This window comes from Chroicocephalus ridibundus, chromosome 8 (assembly GCF_963924245.1).
Source record: "Chroicocephalus ridibundus chromosome 8, bChrRid1.1, whole genome shotgun sequence".
In the NCBI taxonomy this organism is placed as follows: Eukaryota; Metazoa; Chordata; class Aves; order Charadriiformes; family Laridae; genus Chroicocephalus; species Chroicocephalus ridibundus.
In genome coordinates, this window is record NC_086291.1 from 20650101 (window position 1) to 20663548 (window position 13448).

A 13448-nucleotide genomic window follows, 5' to 3' on the forward strand; every position below is an offset into this window, starting at 1 on the left:
TTAAAGAAGTTTCAGGCAAATATTTTCTAAGCAGTACGAGTATCTGTTCCTGTTTCCATCTGAATGTGAAAAATCCACAGTGATGAAGAGAAAAATTAAACTATGAAGAGAAAGCTATTAGTGGAGACACTGGGCTTAAGCCTGCCAAGGGATCTCATCAAGCAAGCCCAAAGTGTCAGCAAACAGTGTTGGTGGAGCAAGGATACTAAATGAAATGACACTTCAAAATGTGAAAGTGACACAGAGCGTCCATACGCGTGCACGCAAGTGTGCACGGGTGGGGAAGGGATGCAAAAGGACGACAAGTCGAAGGCAGACAAAGAGGTGCCAGAGAGGGGCAAAGAGCACGGTACCTTCTGCACTGTAGGCAATTAATGGAATAATGTACACATGAATTAACTCATCAGTGGTTCCTGGAGTGAATCTTAGAGATCATGAAGCACCACCTGACAAGCCTCCACAAGAAAAATCTGTTTAATAAATGAAAAAAAAAAAAACCACAAAAAATCCCAGGTTGGTTTCAACATTTATTTATAATTCTGTGCACAATTCATAAATCAAGAAAAAAAAGTCAGGATATATTTTTAATCAAAGCTGCTGATGATCACAATATAGGGTATAAGAAATTGAACTGCTAGATCATTTATTATTATGAAACTAAAGGCTTTATATTCTTAAGAGGAGTAAAGCAGACAGCAATACGTTCATATTAGAAAGTTCCTACTGTGAATGAAAAATTGATTAAAACTGAGATATTGTTTAGCAAGACAGACAAATCTATATTTCTTTTTGGTTGTGAAACTATTATAACCATACATAACCAATAAATATGAAGAATTGGCACTGGGGGAAATCATCTTGCCAGTTTGCCCTGTGTGTCTGTGTTTGGCAAACGCCGTCTGCAGGGTGTGTATTCCATTTGCACCACGTAATCAGATCTCTGACCTGTAACGTGTACATTCTGCAACGTTAATTGGCACAATTAAAAAGTTATTTAGAGGATGAGCTTGGAGCAAAAAAATGTTGTCACATCTCAGAATCCTGAAATGCAACCTGAACTTCATAATAAGTCGGTTTAACCGTTTTTAGAGAGACGTTATGAGTGTTCACTGGGGGGGAAAAAGTAACGATCAAGCTACCCATGCAACACACAAATCTGCGGAGTCCAGCATGTGTCAGTGCACAGCAAATTTATTCTATAAAGTGACTAGTGTGAGAAAGAATTAGAAAGGATTATAAAAATACACCACCATATGCTGTAGTAGTTGAAAGTGATTAATCCAGTTCTTAAATCCTATTTTAAACTCCCTTTCATTTCTTCCCATAGAAAAATAGAAGCCACGTTGCTTTGTTTGAATGCTATGTAGTTAATTACATCTTCTAAGAAACTCTTTTAAAACTAAATGTAATGTTTAATTACAAAATGCCTCCTTGAAAACAGTTAGCTTGTACATTGATTTGTAGTTCATTAAAAATGCTTTCTTAATTATATTTACAGCCAGAAAATACATAGAGATTAAAGAGTCTATAGAGAAATTTTGAAATTACAGCACGAATTGAAAAGAGAAAGTTACACTTCAAATAGTGGACAACTGACAGCCATGACTGACTAATTGCTGCCTTTCTGTAATTTCCAAACTTAATTGTTCTTAAAATAATAATTGGAAAACACAGTGTTCATTGTAACGGCTATCAATATTACATTTTTTTGTAAGAGTAGATTTTCAAGGACTAATTAGAAAGCAAATCAATGGCATCAAACAAGTGTAAAGTTCACGTTAGCTGTCGGACCGATCACCTCAAGACACGGGGTTCACGGCTAAGGGCAGCCCGCGCTTTGGTTGGTAGGGTGTTGTCCTGGAAACCATGCGGATGCAGTCGATAACCGGGCAGACGCTGAGACACAGGGTGCAGCCTGTACAGCTGTCAGTAACCGTGGGCAGGTGGGTTTGGGGATCAAACTGGATAGCCTGCGAACAGCAATAAACATTATTGATGTCACTCACGGAAAAGGTCAAAATTGCTCCCATTTTCGTGTCTGCATTTCCTGCGCTACAGCACTTGGAGACATCTTGGTGCGATTCTGCACTGCAGCTATAGCAACTGTTCAACTGGCAGGGAACAAAACACCACCCACCCCCCCACCCCCCCCGACACTTTAAAATGAGAAATATGGGCCAAATTATAGCTCGGTGAAAGCTCATGGGTCACAAGGGCTGGTTGCAAAAGGAGGAGTTTGGCCCATGCTGTTTAAAGTCCCAGAGGGATATTTCTGCTTCGCGTGAAGGAAATATTTCGTCAGACAGCAATTTGCCAGGGTTATTGGTTCAGAGGCGACATCAGACCGTGCCTGTACGGCTTCCGCACAGCGCTGGCCCCCTCTGCGTTCTTTTGAATTTTATTTTCAGCACAGCATAAACAATCTAATTTAATAAATAGTACAGAAAAACACAGCATGCTCAGCGTGCTGTCCCTCCTATGATTATTTTCCTTTGCAAATCTTCGAAAGGGCTATCTTAGTTTTGGGCAGGCAGAGCTTGCTTTAGTTCTCACGTTTCCATGCAGTGAATCCTCATCACCAATTAGGGTGATAAGTGTATTTGAATGCGAAATAACAATTGCAGTCTCAATGAAATAAGCTCCTCATATAATGGAAATGGCAATTAAAAGCAAAAACAAAAGCATCACACAACTGCAAAAGCTTCAATAGTTAAGAGGCAAGCCTAGAAAAGTAAAAAAATAAAATAATAAAAACACCACTTAATATTTACTTTTAGGAGTTTTAGGAATCAGGCCCGCAAACTGACCACTTGCTTCTCTGCAAACGAGCGATCCCTTAGCAAATCTCCCAAAGCACCATCAGCACGGGGGAGCCAGGGAGGAGACGGGAGGTGTGTGGTGGTGCTGCAGGTTGGCTCCCAAAGGCAGATTTTTGGCATTTGGGGTTTCACTACTGGGAAAGCAGAGAAGTTGCTGTAGCAGCCAGCAAGGGCATGAAGTAGGTACTAACTGCACTGAAACTACAAGTTTTAGCTTCGCTTCAGCACAAAGAGAGCTTTGGTTTGTGCATATTTAAGGAGGACTCCATCCTCTCTCCCTGCCAACAATGAACTCAATTTCAAGATGTGCAAAGAGGGAGAAGTCAGGACTACAGCGCTAACTTTAAATTAAGGAAAGCTTTTCTGTTGGAGTCATACAAGGTGATAGCTCTGTAGAGCAGCATGGATATTTTTGAAACAGAAGCATAAAGCAGATGCTATTTTGAAGCGGGGGGGCTGATTTCTTTGCAGTTAAGAATTTATTTGCAATTCTTTGCAATCAATTTCTTTTCAATTTCCTCAATTAATTAAGGAAAAAACTTTTTTTTGTGCTTAGAAAACCTCCTGGGGTTTTAAACTTTGGTTCTTTTGATGGTGATTTTTTTTCCCAGGTGTAGAAAAGAAAGTTTTACTAAATATAAACAGCCTTTTGCTCTGCACATGCTATATCCTCCCCTGCACTGGGAAATCTGATGGAAGGAGAAGAGGTGAAGACTGGAGTGCAAAAAGAAATTCAGACAGTTAGAACACTACTGTAGTAATCTAATCTGGTATAAATGCAGCATTAATTTTTTCATATCAGTGGAAAAAGCATGTCTCCCTTTGCTCTGACACACTTGTTTTAATTGCAGGAGTTCATTTTAAACGGAAAGACTTATTTCTTTGACTGTATGTAGTTAAATTCATCAGACCTACTATTGATTAGACTGAATTAAGGATAAACAAAAGGTCATGCTGTTCAGAGGAAACTTGGTGCTCAGTTAAAGTATTTTTTTCTGATGAACTATTCTCTGACTGGGATGAATGGAAAAATTAATGTAGAACTTACTGCTTAGTGCATATTGGATTCCATGAAGGTTATGCTAGACCATATTTTTGTTTACTAAAAGAACATGAGTCCTCCTGTGCTGCTCTTTTTATTTCAGGCCAGTCCATCAGCTCCGGTGGACATGGCAAGGAATGGCATGTAGAAATGCTGGTACATTTCATACAACTTGTGTTACCGTACTAAGCAGAAATCAGAGAAATACTCTGCTGCAAACAGGAGCCCCAGCTCAAAATTGTGCTATTTTCTGGTCACCGTGATTTCTGCAAACTTCAACCTGCTGCTCTAAACCCTGGCAGCTATCCTGGAGAAAGGATTTGTACCTCAATCAAGATCAAAACAAAACCCCAACTGCCTGAAACCTGAATTAGTTCAAGTTCAGCTACACCGGTGGAACAAGGGCTAGGTTTCTTAAAGAGCATTTGGCAATAAGAACAGCTCTTATCTCACCACATCCCCTTCGTGAGAAGGGATGCATTCGTCCGCTTCTCCCTCATGTGCTTGTAAACCATCAAAGAACAACATTTACTGCCATCCGACTTGGGTCTCCTTCATTTCCTTCCTCTTAAACAGAATCCCACTTCCCACTTGCAGCTAGGGAGAGTCTGGGAGAGTGACCTGGAGCGCCGGCGAGATGCAGCATGCTCTGCAGAGCCCTCCAGAAGAAGCCATGCTGGGCAGTGTTCTCACCGCCGCGCAAACAGCTCGGGCAGGGCTTGCGCGGCGTAGCCTGGGAGCATGCTGGGGTTCGAATCCAGTATTTTAGACATCTGTTTTTACCACCTGCTCATTAACAGAAGGTGGATTCTTTCTTCCCAGCAGCAGAAAGATAACTCATTGTGCCTTTCTGCTAATTACAGCTGTGCTCTTACCTGGTAGCCAGAATCATTACAGGTCATGTAACATTTGCCACAGTTGATACACATTTCCTCGTCAATCAGAGCCACAACTTGCTCTGTGTTGCAGAGCTCACCATATGTTCCAATATACTGCAGTGCTTTTCCAATTACATCCTAGGGAAAAAAAAAAATTATCGACTCATTTAGAAGATACCTAAGCAGTTTCGATAGCTGCGCAGGAGCAATTTCTACTACTTTAATACAGAAGATTTGGCCATGCATTGTGATGTGGTTTAGGATTTTTCTTAAAAATTTCCAAGTTGCTGACCTTCATACCTTCTGTAAAATAGGAAGAATGCTCCATACAGGCACATTTTGAATGTAGGCAGCACTAGAAATACATATTTGTATACAAACACAGTCTAAAAACAGGTCACACATTTAGTACATGATTTTGAATGTGCTATTGTTTTGCCATTAGTGTGTGAAATTTCAAGGAACAAAATGGAGCACAAAACAGAAGTGATATGCTACAAACAATCCGATTGCCTTGGTCATTTCTCATTCGCACAGATTTAAGAACTCACAGCAAGAAAAGAAAGGGGCGTGATCAAATAAACTGACAGAGAGAACAATTACTGCTTTTTTCTCTTTAGTAAGATGCGCAAATGACACGATCATCAGTTTTTTGCAGATATGGCACAGAAGTAAGGCGGGGGTCTAATCCTGCAAGTCTTGATTCAGTTCTGTTAACTTCACAGGGAGGAATTTGTGGCGTCAACCTCACACATCTGTGCTGCCAAAGTAAAGGTGTATGGGAGGACAGCGTATGGGTACGTACTGCAGGGGGAAGACACGCCCTCTGAAAGAAGTTGTGGGGGACCTACCTGATTGCCACTTTACATCAAGAGAAACTGCAGAGTTCAGTGGCAGTTCAGCTTCACTGAGTCAATGGTAGAGATGGGACAAGTCCCAGGTCCTTTGGGCTACAGCTATCCCTTGGTTAAATTAGTTTAACTTGTGGAAGGATAGCGCAGATGATGAACATGACTGCGTTTTAAAAGATTTGCTCTGTGGCACTGTAGTGGTTGCCTGGATATTTTGTGAGTTTATTAAGCACGCTTCTACAACAGTTCCCATGTTGCAAAACCAGCTCGATTTTATGTGCAAGATTCTACATTTTTAAGATAAAGTTGGGCTCAGTAAATGAAGGTCATGTGATGCAACAACACATTTTACTTTTGCTTTGAAAAGGGGTATAACTGTTAAGTATTAGAAATCTCAGTGAGTAATAGGAGAGCAGAACTGGCTTCAAAGTCATTCGCTGTAATAAACCAAGAAGTCATTATGATTTTGATTATGGAATTTGATCCAAGTCAATTGAAAAATGCTCAAGATCAAGCCAAATATGAGACGCAGACAAGTCTGCCCAGAATTATAAGCTTCAAGGCGTTTGCCTTTGGTCTTGCATCAGCAAGAAACGTGATATCGTTTTGGTTTTGTATTGTTTCTCAATATTTTTTGAAGAAGCAATACTTACCTTATTCCTATCAGTCAAAAAAATAATTCTGAACTGATTACCGAACATTTTAAGTGTGTAGTAGTATGCTATATTTAACCTGTATAATTTATAATTGAATACAATGCTCTCTATATTGTTTTCAGTTCTAGTTGCAGAAGAACTGGATTACAGTACCTTAAGTTTTCATTGCATATCTTATCTTGGGCAGCCTTACTTTCAAACAAACTAAGGCACATCAGAGCAATATGGCAATATAGCATTATTGATGTTAGCTCTAAAGGAAAGCTCTGCTACAAGAATTAAATGCGAAAATGGGTCCATCCTTGTCTTCCTGAGTCTGCTGAGAACTTGCAACAACAGCTCTGCTTCCCGAATGAATGACTCCCGTTCATCTCAGTGAAGTTTTAACTTTGAGGCCTACCTGGCCTTCAGCACTTAAATTACAACAGTGTCTTTATGCAATGAGACAAATTTCTTTGTTTGCTGGACGCAGTGGTAGGATCTATGAAGTCGCTCTTAGTGACTGTTGAAGCAGCAAACTCAACCATATCCTAAGCCCGGGAAGAAGGACAGGGAAATTGTACTGTTTTCTTGTTCCAAAAACATTCAAATATTTTCTCTTTGCCAAACCCCTGAGCTGCCGACATGTGAAATACCTTGGTTGCATTCATTCAATGCTAAAAGCCTTCCAGTTCTTCTCAGCAACATGCAGAGAACATTAATGCTCTTCCAGCATAAAACAGCTGTGGCACATTGCTAGAGGCAGCATGGTGAGTGTGGACAGGTGACTGTAAGTGAGCAAGTTATCGCAGCTTAATGAGTTAGCGCTCATCAATAGAGCTGTGCAAGCTGATTATGTGCATGGTCCAAATTCACTGCAAATTTGAAGTAAAATCTGTTTGCTTAAGCCACTGTAAAAGCTCAATTAACTACTAGGTAAGCGTTACAGCTAATACTTTTTACTTCGGTGTTGCAAAGGTCTAGGCTTGGACACATGGCCCTTTACTGTGCCTCCACTGATGAGCTACTGGGCTGTGTACTGAAGAATTTGAAGAAATGATGTAAAGCTTGTATGACATACAATAAAGTAGCTTTCCATTGCCTGCTCATGTTGTAAAAGCATCAACACGGGGAGGTTCCTGATAGTGAACGGCTTTTTAATCTAACAAAAGCGGGCGTGTAAACAGCATAGGTAATTAACAATTTTCTTGGAGACGTTCTGGATTCACATTTGTATTCTTTAAATATCGTTTGAATGTTAACAAAACCCACGAAGCTCAAGCAGGTTGCAGAGATGAGCCACTCAAATAATCCTGGGATGGAGGGCCTTGCTTATGAGGGAAGACAAAAAGAGCCTAACAAGATGTTTAGCCTAGGAAGATGAAGGCAGAGCAGGAATATGATGTCTCTTTATATATACATCAGGAAAGGAAAAGAGCTATTTAAGTTAAATGACAATGTTGGCACAGGAACACATGATTATAAACCAGCCATGAATAAATTTAAAGCTGGAAATTAGGAAAGGCTTTTTAAATGGCAAAGGAGTGAGGTGGTTAATGGCCTTCCAGAGAGGCAGCTGGGGGCCAGGAGGGAGGCAGTCAAGGTTTAGGACAGCATTAGGTAGCTCAGGAAATGGTTGCTTAGAAGAACATGATCAAAATAGACTTTTCCAGCTACAAACTTACAAAGGGAATAACAATGCATATGGCATGGTGATTTCTGAATTGGTAACCAAGTCTCACTTCTTACAGCTCACAAAATACACTTCTGGGGTCTTAGAATCCCAAACGGGGAGGATCATGGCATTTTAGAGGCCTGAAGGTGATTTCAAAAGACTCTGTCAATGATTTACTGCTTATTTAGACTCCTGAGTGTTGTGTCTTTTAATCACTTCTTTCTCTCAAGCAAAAACTGTATCTTTATTCATTTGCAAAGTTTCAAGGCTTTATTGACTAAAAAAGCAATGGTACTTAAAAGATGTTTTGCAGGTGCACTCTTTTACAGCATCTCAAGCTATCTCAGAGCTTCTTGTTTCCATCAAATCATAACCGTTTGGAACAAAATAAACAGTGCAGCAAGAAATAATCAGCCTTCACTGTTTAAAGCGCAGTTTCACTCCAAAAAGCAACTGTCTAAAATGGCACTGTGGGATTCCACACTTGGTATATCTCGATGGCCTCCGGATCAAATTTGCACTGTTTACAGTATAATGGTTTTTTTGCCAACTGCCAGACCTGCAAACAGAAGCCAGGTTTTGAAAGTCAAGCTGTGTTCTTTCTGGCTTATGCATTACCAGCAGCCATTAAAAAAAAAAAAAAAAAAAAAAAAGAAGAGCTGGAAGTTAAATTTTGTCCTAAGTTACACCTTTGCAATCTCAGGGACCTAGGGTGCTCCTTTTGATTACTGCTGTGCTGCCCCACTCCTCAACAAAACCGTACTGAACGAACTGGGAGAGGAATTTAGTCCTGCAACTGGAACTGGCAGGGAATTCAGTTGCTATGGAGAGAATCAGAGCAGAATCCATTAGTTTTATGTTACTAATGAGTACAGAAAAAAAATTCATTTTGTCACTAAGCTAGGCAGATGTGGGTTTGAGTATACACGAGGAGCAGATCTGTTCAGTACGGTATTATTTTTACAATGCTATTTTTATTACTATAGCTGCATTTTTAACGTTAATATATAAAACATTTTATGGTGATTATCTTTTCACTAGCCATCATATGAGTAAACTTCGATTTGTAAATACATTTCATGGTTCAGGTATGACTCCTGGTAGATCTGCTGTTTCTACCTTCATGCAGACCATACTGTAATAGACCACGCTGTGCTCTAGAGATGATGAACATCACAGGTCCCTCACTGGATCATTAGAAAGCCATACACAGTGCAGGTTCTGCATCTCGTATAGCAAGATCAAAGGGAACACACATGCTTGTCCTCGTATTGCTCTTTTTGAGCCACCATAAAACGCTTTGCACGTCACGCGTGAAGGTTCACTGACCATGACAGCAACAGCAGGTGAGGAAAGCAGGGTAATTTTTACATTACCAGAAGTAGAGGTCTGCCTGTTGTGAACAGCAGTCTGTCCTAAGGACAGGCCTCAACCTCAGGCTTCAGGTCTCCACGGGATCATTGACCATGATACAAATGCTGAAGTTGATTCACCACCAAATAATATAAAAAACTCCTAACTAAGCATCTGACATTTATATAGCAAAGTTGTGCGCTTGATCCCAGGTACTCTGTTCATTATTATTTATGGGGTGTTTGGGCAGTTCTCAGGATTCAACAGGTTGTGAAAGAACAAGGGGCTGTGCAGACGTGCCCTCACTAGGCTACAGAGAGAGCATGGAAAGGGGATGAAACGTTGCAAAGAAAGTAAATGACTCTGTACCAGTGTTTATCTCCATTAGGGAGATACCTGCCTTCCACCCGTTCTTTTTCAGTAACAAAGGTGAGGTACTGTCAGAGAGAGAGTGATACGAAAAGAAGAAATGTTAAAAATATTATGGATTAAAGAAGAAAAAGTCACCAGAATCTGTGGGTACATGACCAAGGTCAGTTTAGAGTAAAGTGGTAACAAAAATATGTAATCTCATTAAAACTAACTTTACATTGAAAGATTACAGATGCCTTGCCGATAGTTAAAAAGGTTATTAAATGTGCTCTGGGATTTAGGGACCTCTAAGCCTTGTTTCAGTAAAGCAAGTTAAACAGTCGCAGTACTAGCTAAAGAAGGATTTACAAAATAACTCAAACGAACCTTTACTATTAATTCAAATGGTTTCTGTAATGAATATTATGCTTCGTGAATCTATTGCAATTCTTTATGAAGACTGTGATGCAATAAATACAAAAAATGACTGGTGCATTTTATGTTTCAATAGGCCTCTGAGACACTCTGAAATTAAGTAGATATGAAGTAGGATTGCAAGTTTGCTAAACAATGAAAAAATAAAGAGCTGGAACACAATGATCAGTGTTCAGAAAAGGCAAAATATTAACAGAGTAAAGTGTCTCAATTATCTGGTTTAGATACGATGCTGCGTAATATGCCTGCGTGTGTTTCAGAAGATTTGAACCAGAAGACTATAGAGTTGACACAGATTTTAGTTTAAACTAAATTAAAGAAAACACAGGAGACTTCACAGGTATTTTATAAAACTAGATGAACAGTGAAAAAATGCAGTTTGACAAATAGCATATCAAAATAAGTAACTTTTGCTATTCTTGTGAACAGGTACATTCTAGATAAAAGACAGCTGCAAGAGAAAACACAGCAGGAGACAGCGTGGACAGCTCATGAAAATTTCTGCTTGATGTGCTGTCCTGACAAGAGACAAGCAGACTAGCAAGACATTAAGAAAGAAAATAGCACCGTAATTACTGTAATGCTGCTGTTGTATTCATCGGCCACAATCTGGAATACACAGTCATTCCAGTTTTACATACAGTAACAGAGTGCCCTTCTTCTGGGCTGCTAGCGCTATGGCAGCCTTGCAGAGGGATCTAGGTAGACTGGAGCACTGGGCAATGATTAATGAGATGAAATTTAACAAGTCCAAATGCCAGATTCTGCACCTAGGATGGAGTAACGCCAGGCACAAGTGTAAATTGGGAGAGGAGTGCCTGGAGAGCAGAAAGGGATCTGGGGGTGCTGGTCGACAGCAGGCTCAACAGGAGTCAGCACTGTGCCCTGGCAGCCAAGAAGGCAAACCGCATCGTGGGGTGCAGCAAACTGCATAGCCAGCTGGTCCATGGAGGAGATTATCCCACTGTATTTAGCATTGGCACAGCCTCACCTTCAGTACTGTGTGCAGTTCGGGGCCCCACAATTTAAGAAGGATGTTAAGGTACTCAAATGCATCCAGAGGAGGGTAACGACGCTGGTGAAAGTGCTGGAAGGAGTGTCCTATGAGGAGCTGCTAATGATGAGTCTTGGTTTGTCTGGCTTGGAGAAAAGGAGGCTGAGGGGCGACCTCATTGCACTCTACAGCTTCCTGAGGAGGCAAAGAGGGGAGGGAGGTGCTGATCTCTTCTCCCTCGTATCCAGGGACAGGACACGTGTGAATGGTTCAAGGCTGTGCCAGGGGAAGTTTAGACTGGACATTATGAAGCATTTCTTTACCAAGAGGGTGGTCAAACACTGGAACAGGCTTCCTGGAGAGGTGGCTGATGCCCCAAGCCTGTCAGTGTTTAAGAGGCATTTGGACAATGCCCTTAATAACAGGCTGTAACTTTTGGTCAGCCCTGAATTGGTCGGGCAGTTGGACTAGATGGTCATTGTAGGTCCTTTCCACCTGAAATCTAATCTAATCTAATCTAATCTAATCTAATCTAATCTAATCTAATCTAATCTAATCTAATCTATTCCATGCCATGCCATTCCATGCCATTCCGGAACCACTGGAAGCAGTCCTTCTACAGTCAGAGTGGGAAGGGAAGGAGGAGGTTTGGACTCTAAGATTTCTCCCCATATCTGAAGACTAACTTAAATTTTCTTAAACTCTCACGTGTAATGAGAATATTCTCTGAGGTACTGTGATAGAGAAGGGATGATTATGGGCTACTGCAGGAGAGACTGTTGCTGTCATTCATGTTGGAGCAAATACTTGGGAGAAGCAGACTTAGAGTCCCATAAATTATGGGAGACGTGCATAGTTCCACCTGAAATATGCAACAGCTCCATGTTTATGATGAAGATTACAATATGGTCTTTTCCAGGCAGGCAAGCACAAGCCAAAACTACTCATGTTGAACATACATGTTCATATATATGTGCATATATATGTGTGTAACATATCTGTACACACAAGGGTGAAAAATAGTTCAAATAAATACAGGGAATTTAAGCTTGAGGATCCCTATGGATATATTTCCAACAGGTGGAACAACACGTCATGCCCTAGCTAAGCTGACAGAGCGATGCCAGCGTGTTTAAACTACCAAAGCGGGCAATCTCTACAGCAAGACTCGGGGAGTAAAAAACAAAGAAATAAAGTAAGCAGATAAACACTGACCGAATATTATGGTATAGGCCCTGAAGGACAAAGAATTAATTATTAGGAAAAAACCACAAGAATGTATAAGGAAAGAAATTAAAGTAATAAGGAGGTAACCTGAGGTAGGCAAATACATGTGTGAGAGCTGTACAAAAATGCAACTGAAAAGAAAAGATCCAGGGCACATATCCACATACGGCAGAAATTTTGATATTACAGACAAGTGAGAAAAGAAGAAACAACTCTGCTGAATATCAAAGTATGCAGTTTCAATTAATATTGAAAAATAGAGAAAATAAAGAGAAAAGCCATGGGGAAAGCCATCCAAAAATTAAATTAGATTTTGGATAATCACAGAGGGTTTTTAAATCTATAAAAAAAGGCATTTTGGCAGCATGTGTAATTTAAACAAATGTTGGAATTTACATATCACCAACCCAACAGCCGATTAGACAGATGAGGGAGTTCTGGGCAGGCATCAGAAAATTTGCAGCAACCCTCCAAAAATACAACCAGCCGAAGCAGGGGTCATATCTCTTTCAAGGACAGCTGTCTCTCAGGTCCGATCAGCTTTCAATCACGCGTCTTCACTGCTCCAGAGAACTAGAGTTCGGCTGGGACTAGCTGTAAGAGCTGACCATTCCCACCCCCCAATATCCTAGTCTGAACTAACAGAACATATTTTCTCCTCTGTCTAGAGGGCCATCCAAGACAGAACTGCTGGGGACGGTCTGGGATTTGTAAGTTTAAATGTGAATACTTCTTGGACAGTTACAAATAAATAGCTCAAGTCCAAGCCCCTCTGCCTCTCTCCATGGAGAATTCCTGATCAGGGAAAGGGTATCAGATAAGTCACCTTTTTTCATTAAGCTTCATTAAGCTTCCTTAATGAATATTCTGAATCTTCCTGGCAGATTCTTCTCCACAATATAATAATAGATGGATCTATTAATAATAAACTTTATTAAAACCCGTCTTTGTAGTGGCAAGTTCCCTACTTCAAGCAAAACCCAGGTATTTTCCTATTTCTTAGTGGGCATCTCTCATTGCTGTTTTTCTCATGGTTAAAACATTCCTTTCTAAAGAGATGGTCAGACTGAAAGACTGTCGAGAATCAGCTTTGAGGGTTCCTAATTTCTTCTAATTGCTTCAGTGTTTTCATTTGTTTAAATCAAGGTGTGAGAAGGACACTAACCTGATTTCTCTGTCTGAGAAGCT

At 40.4% G+C, this 13448-nt stretch overlaps 1 protein-coding gene across 3 annotated transcripts in view; it reads right to left on the reverse strand.

The window, feature by feature from the left end:
* Window positions 1-513: 513 nt before the first annotated feature.
* DPYD (dihydropyrimidine dehydrogenase) overlaps window positions 514-13448 on the reverse strand; it is a 365350-nt gene continuing 352415 nt past the window's right edge. For all 3 annotated transcript variants that reach the window (XM_063344207.1, XM_063344208.1, XM_063344206.1), the window contains 2 exons: window positions 4737-4877; window positions 514-1970 (listed from right to left, as the gene is read on the reverse strand). In XM_063344207.1, coding sequence (XP_063200277.1) covers window positions 1800-1970; window positions 4737-4877 — 312 coding nt within the window. In that variant the 3' untranslated portion in view covers window positions 514-1799. The remainder of the gene's footprint in view (window positions 1971-4736; window positions 4878-13448) is intronic.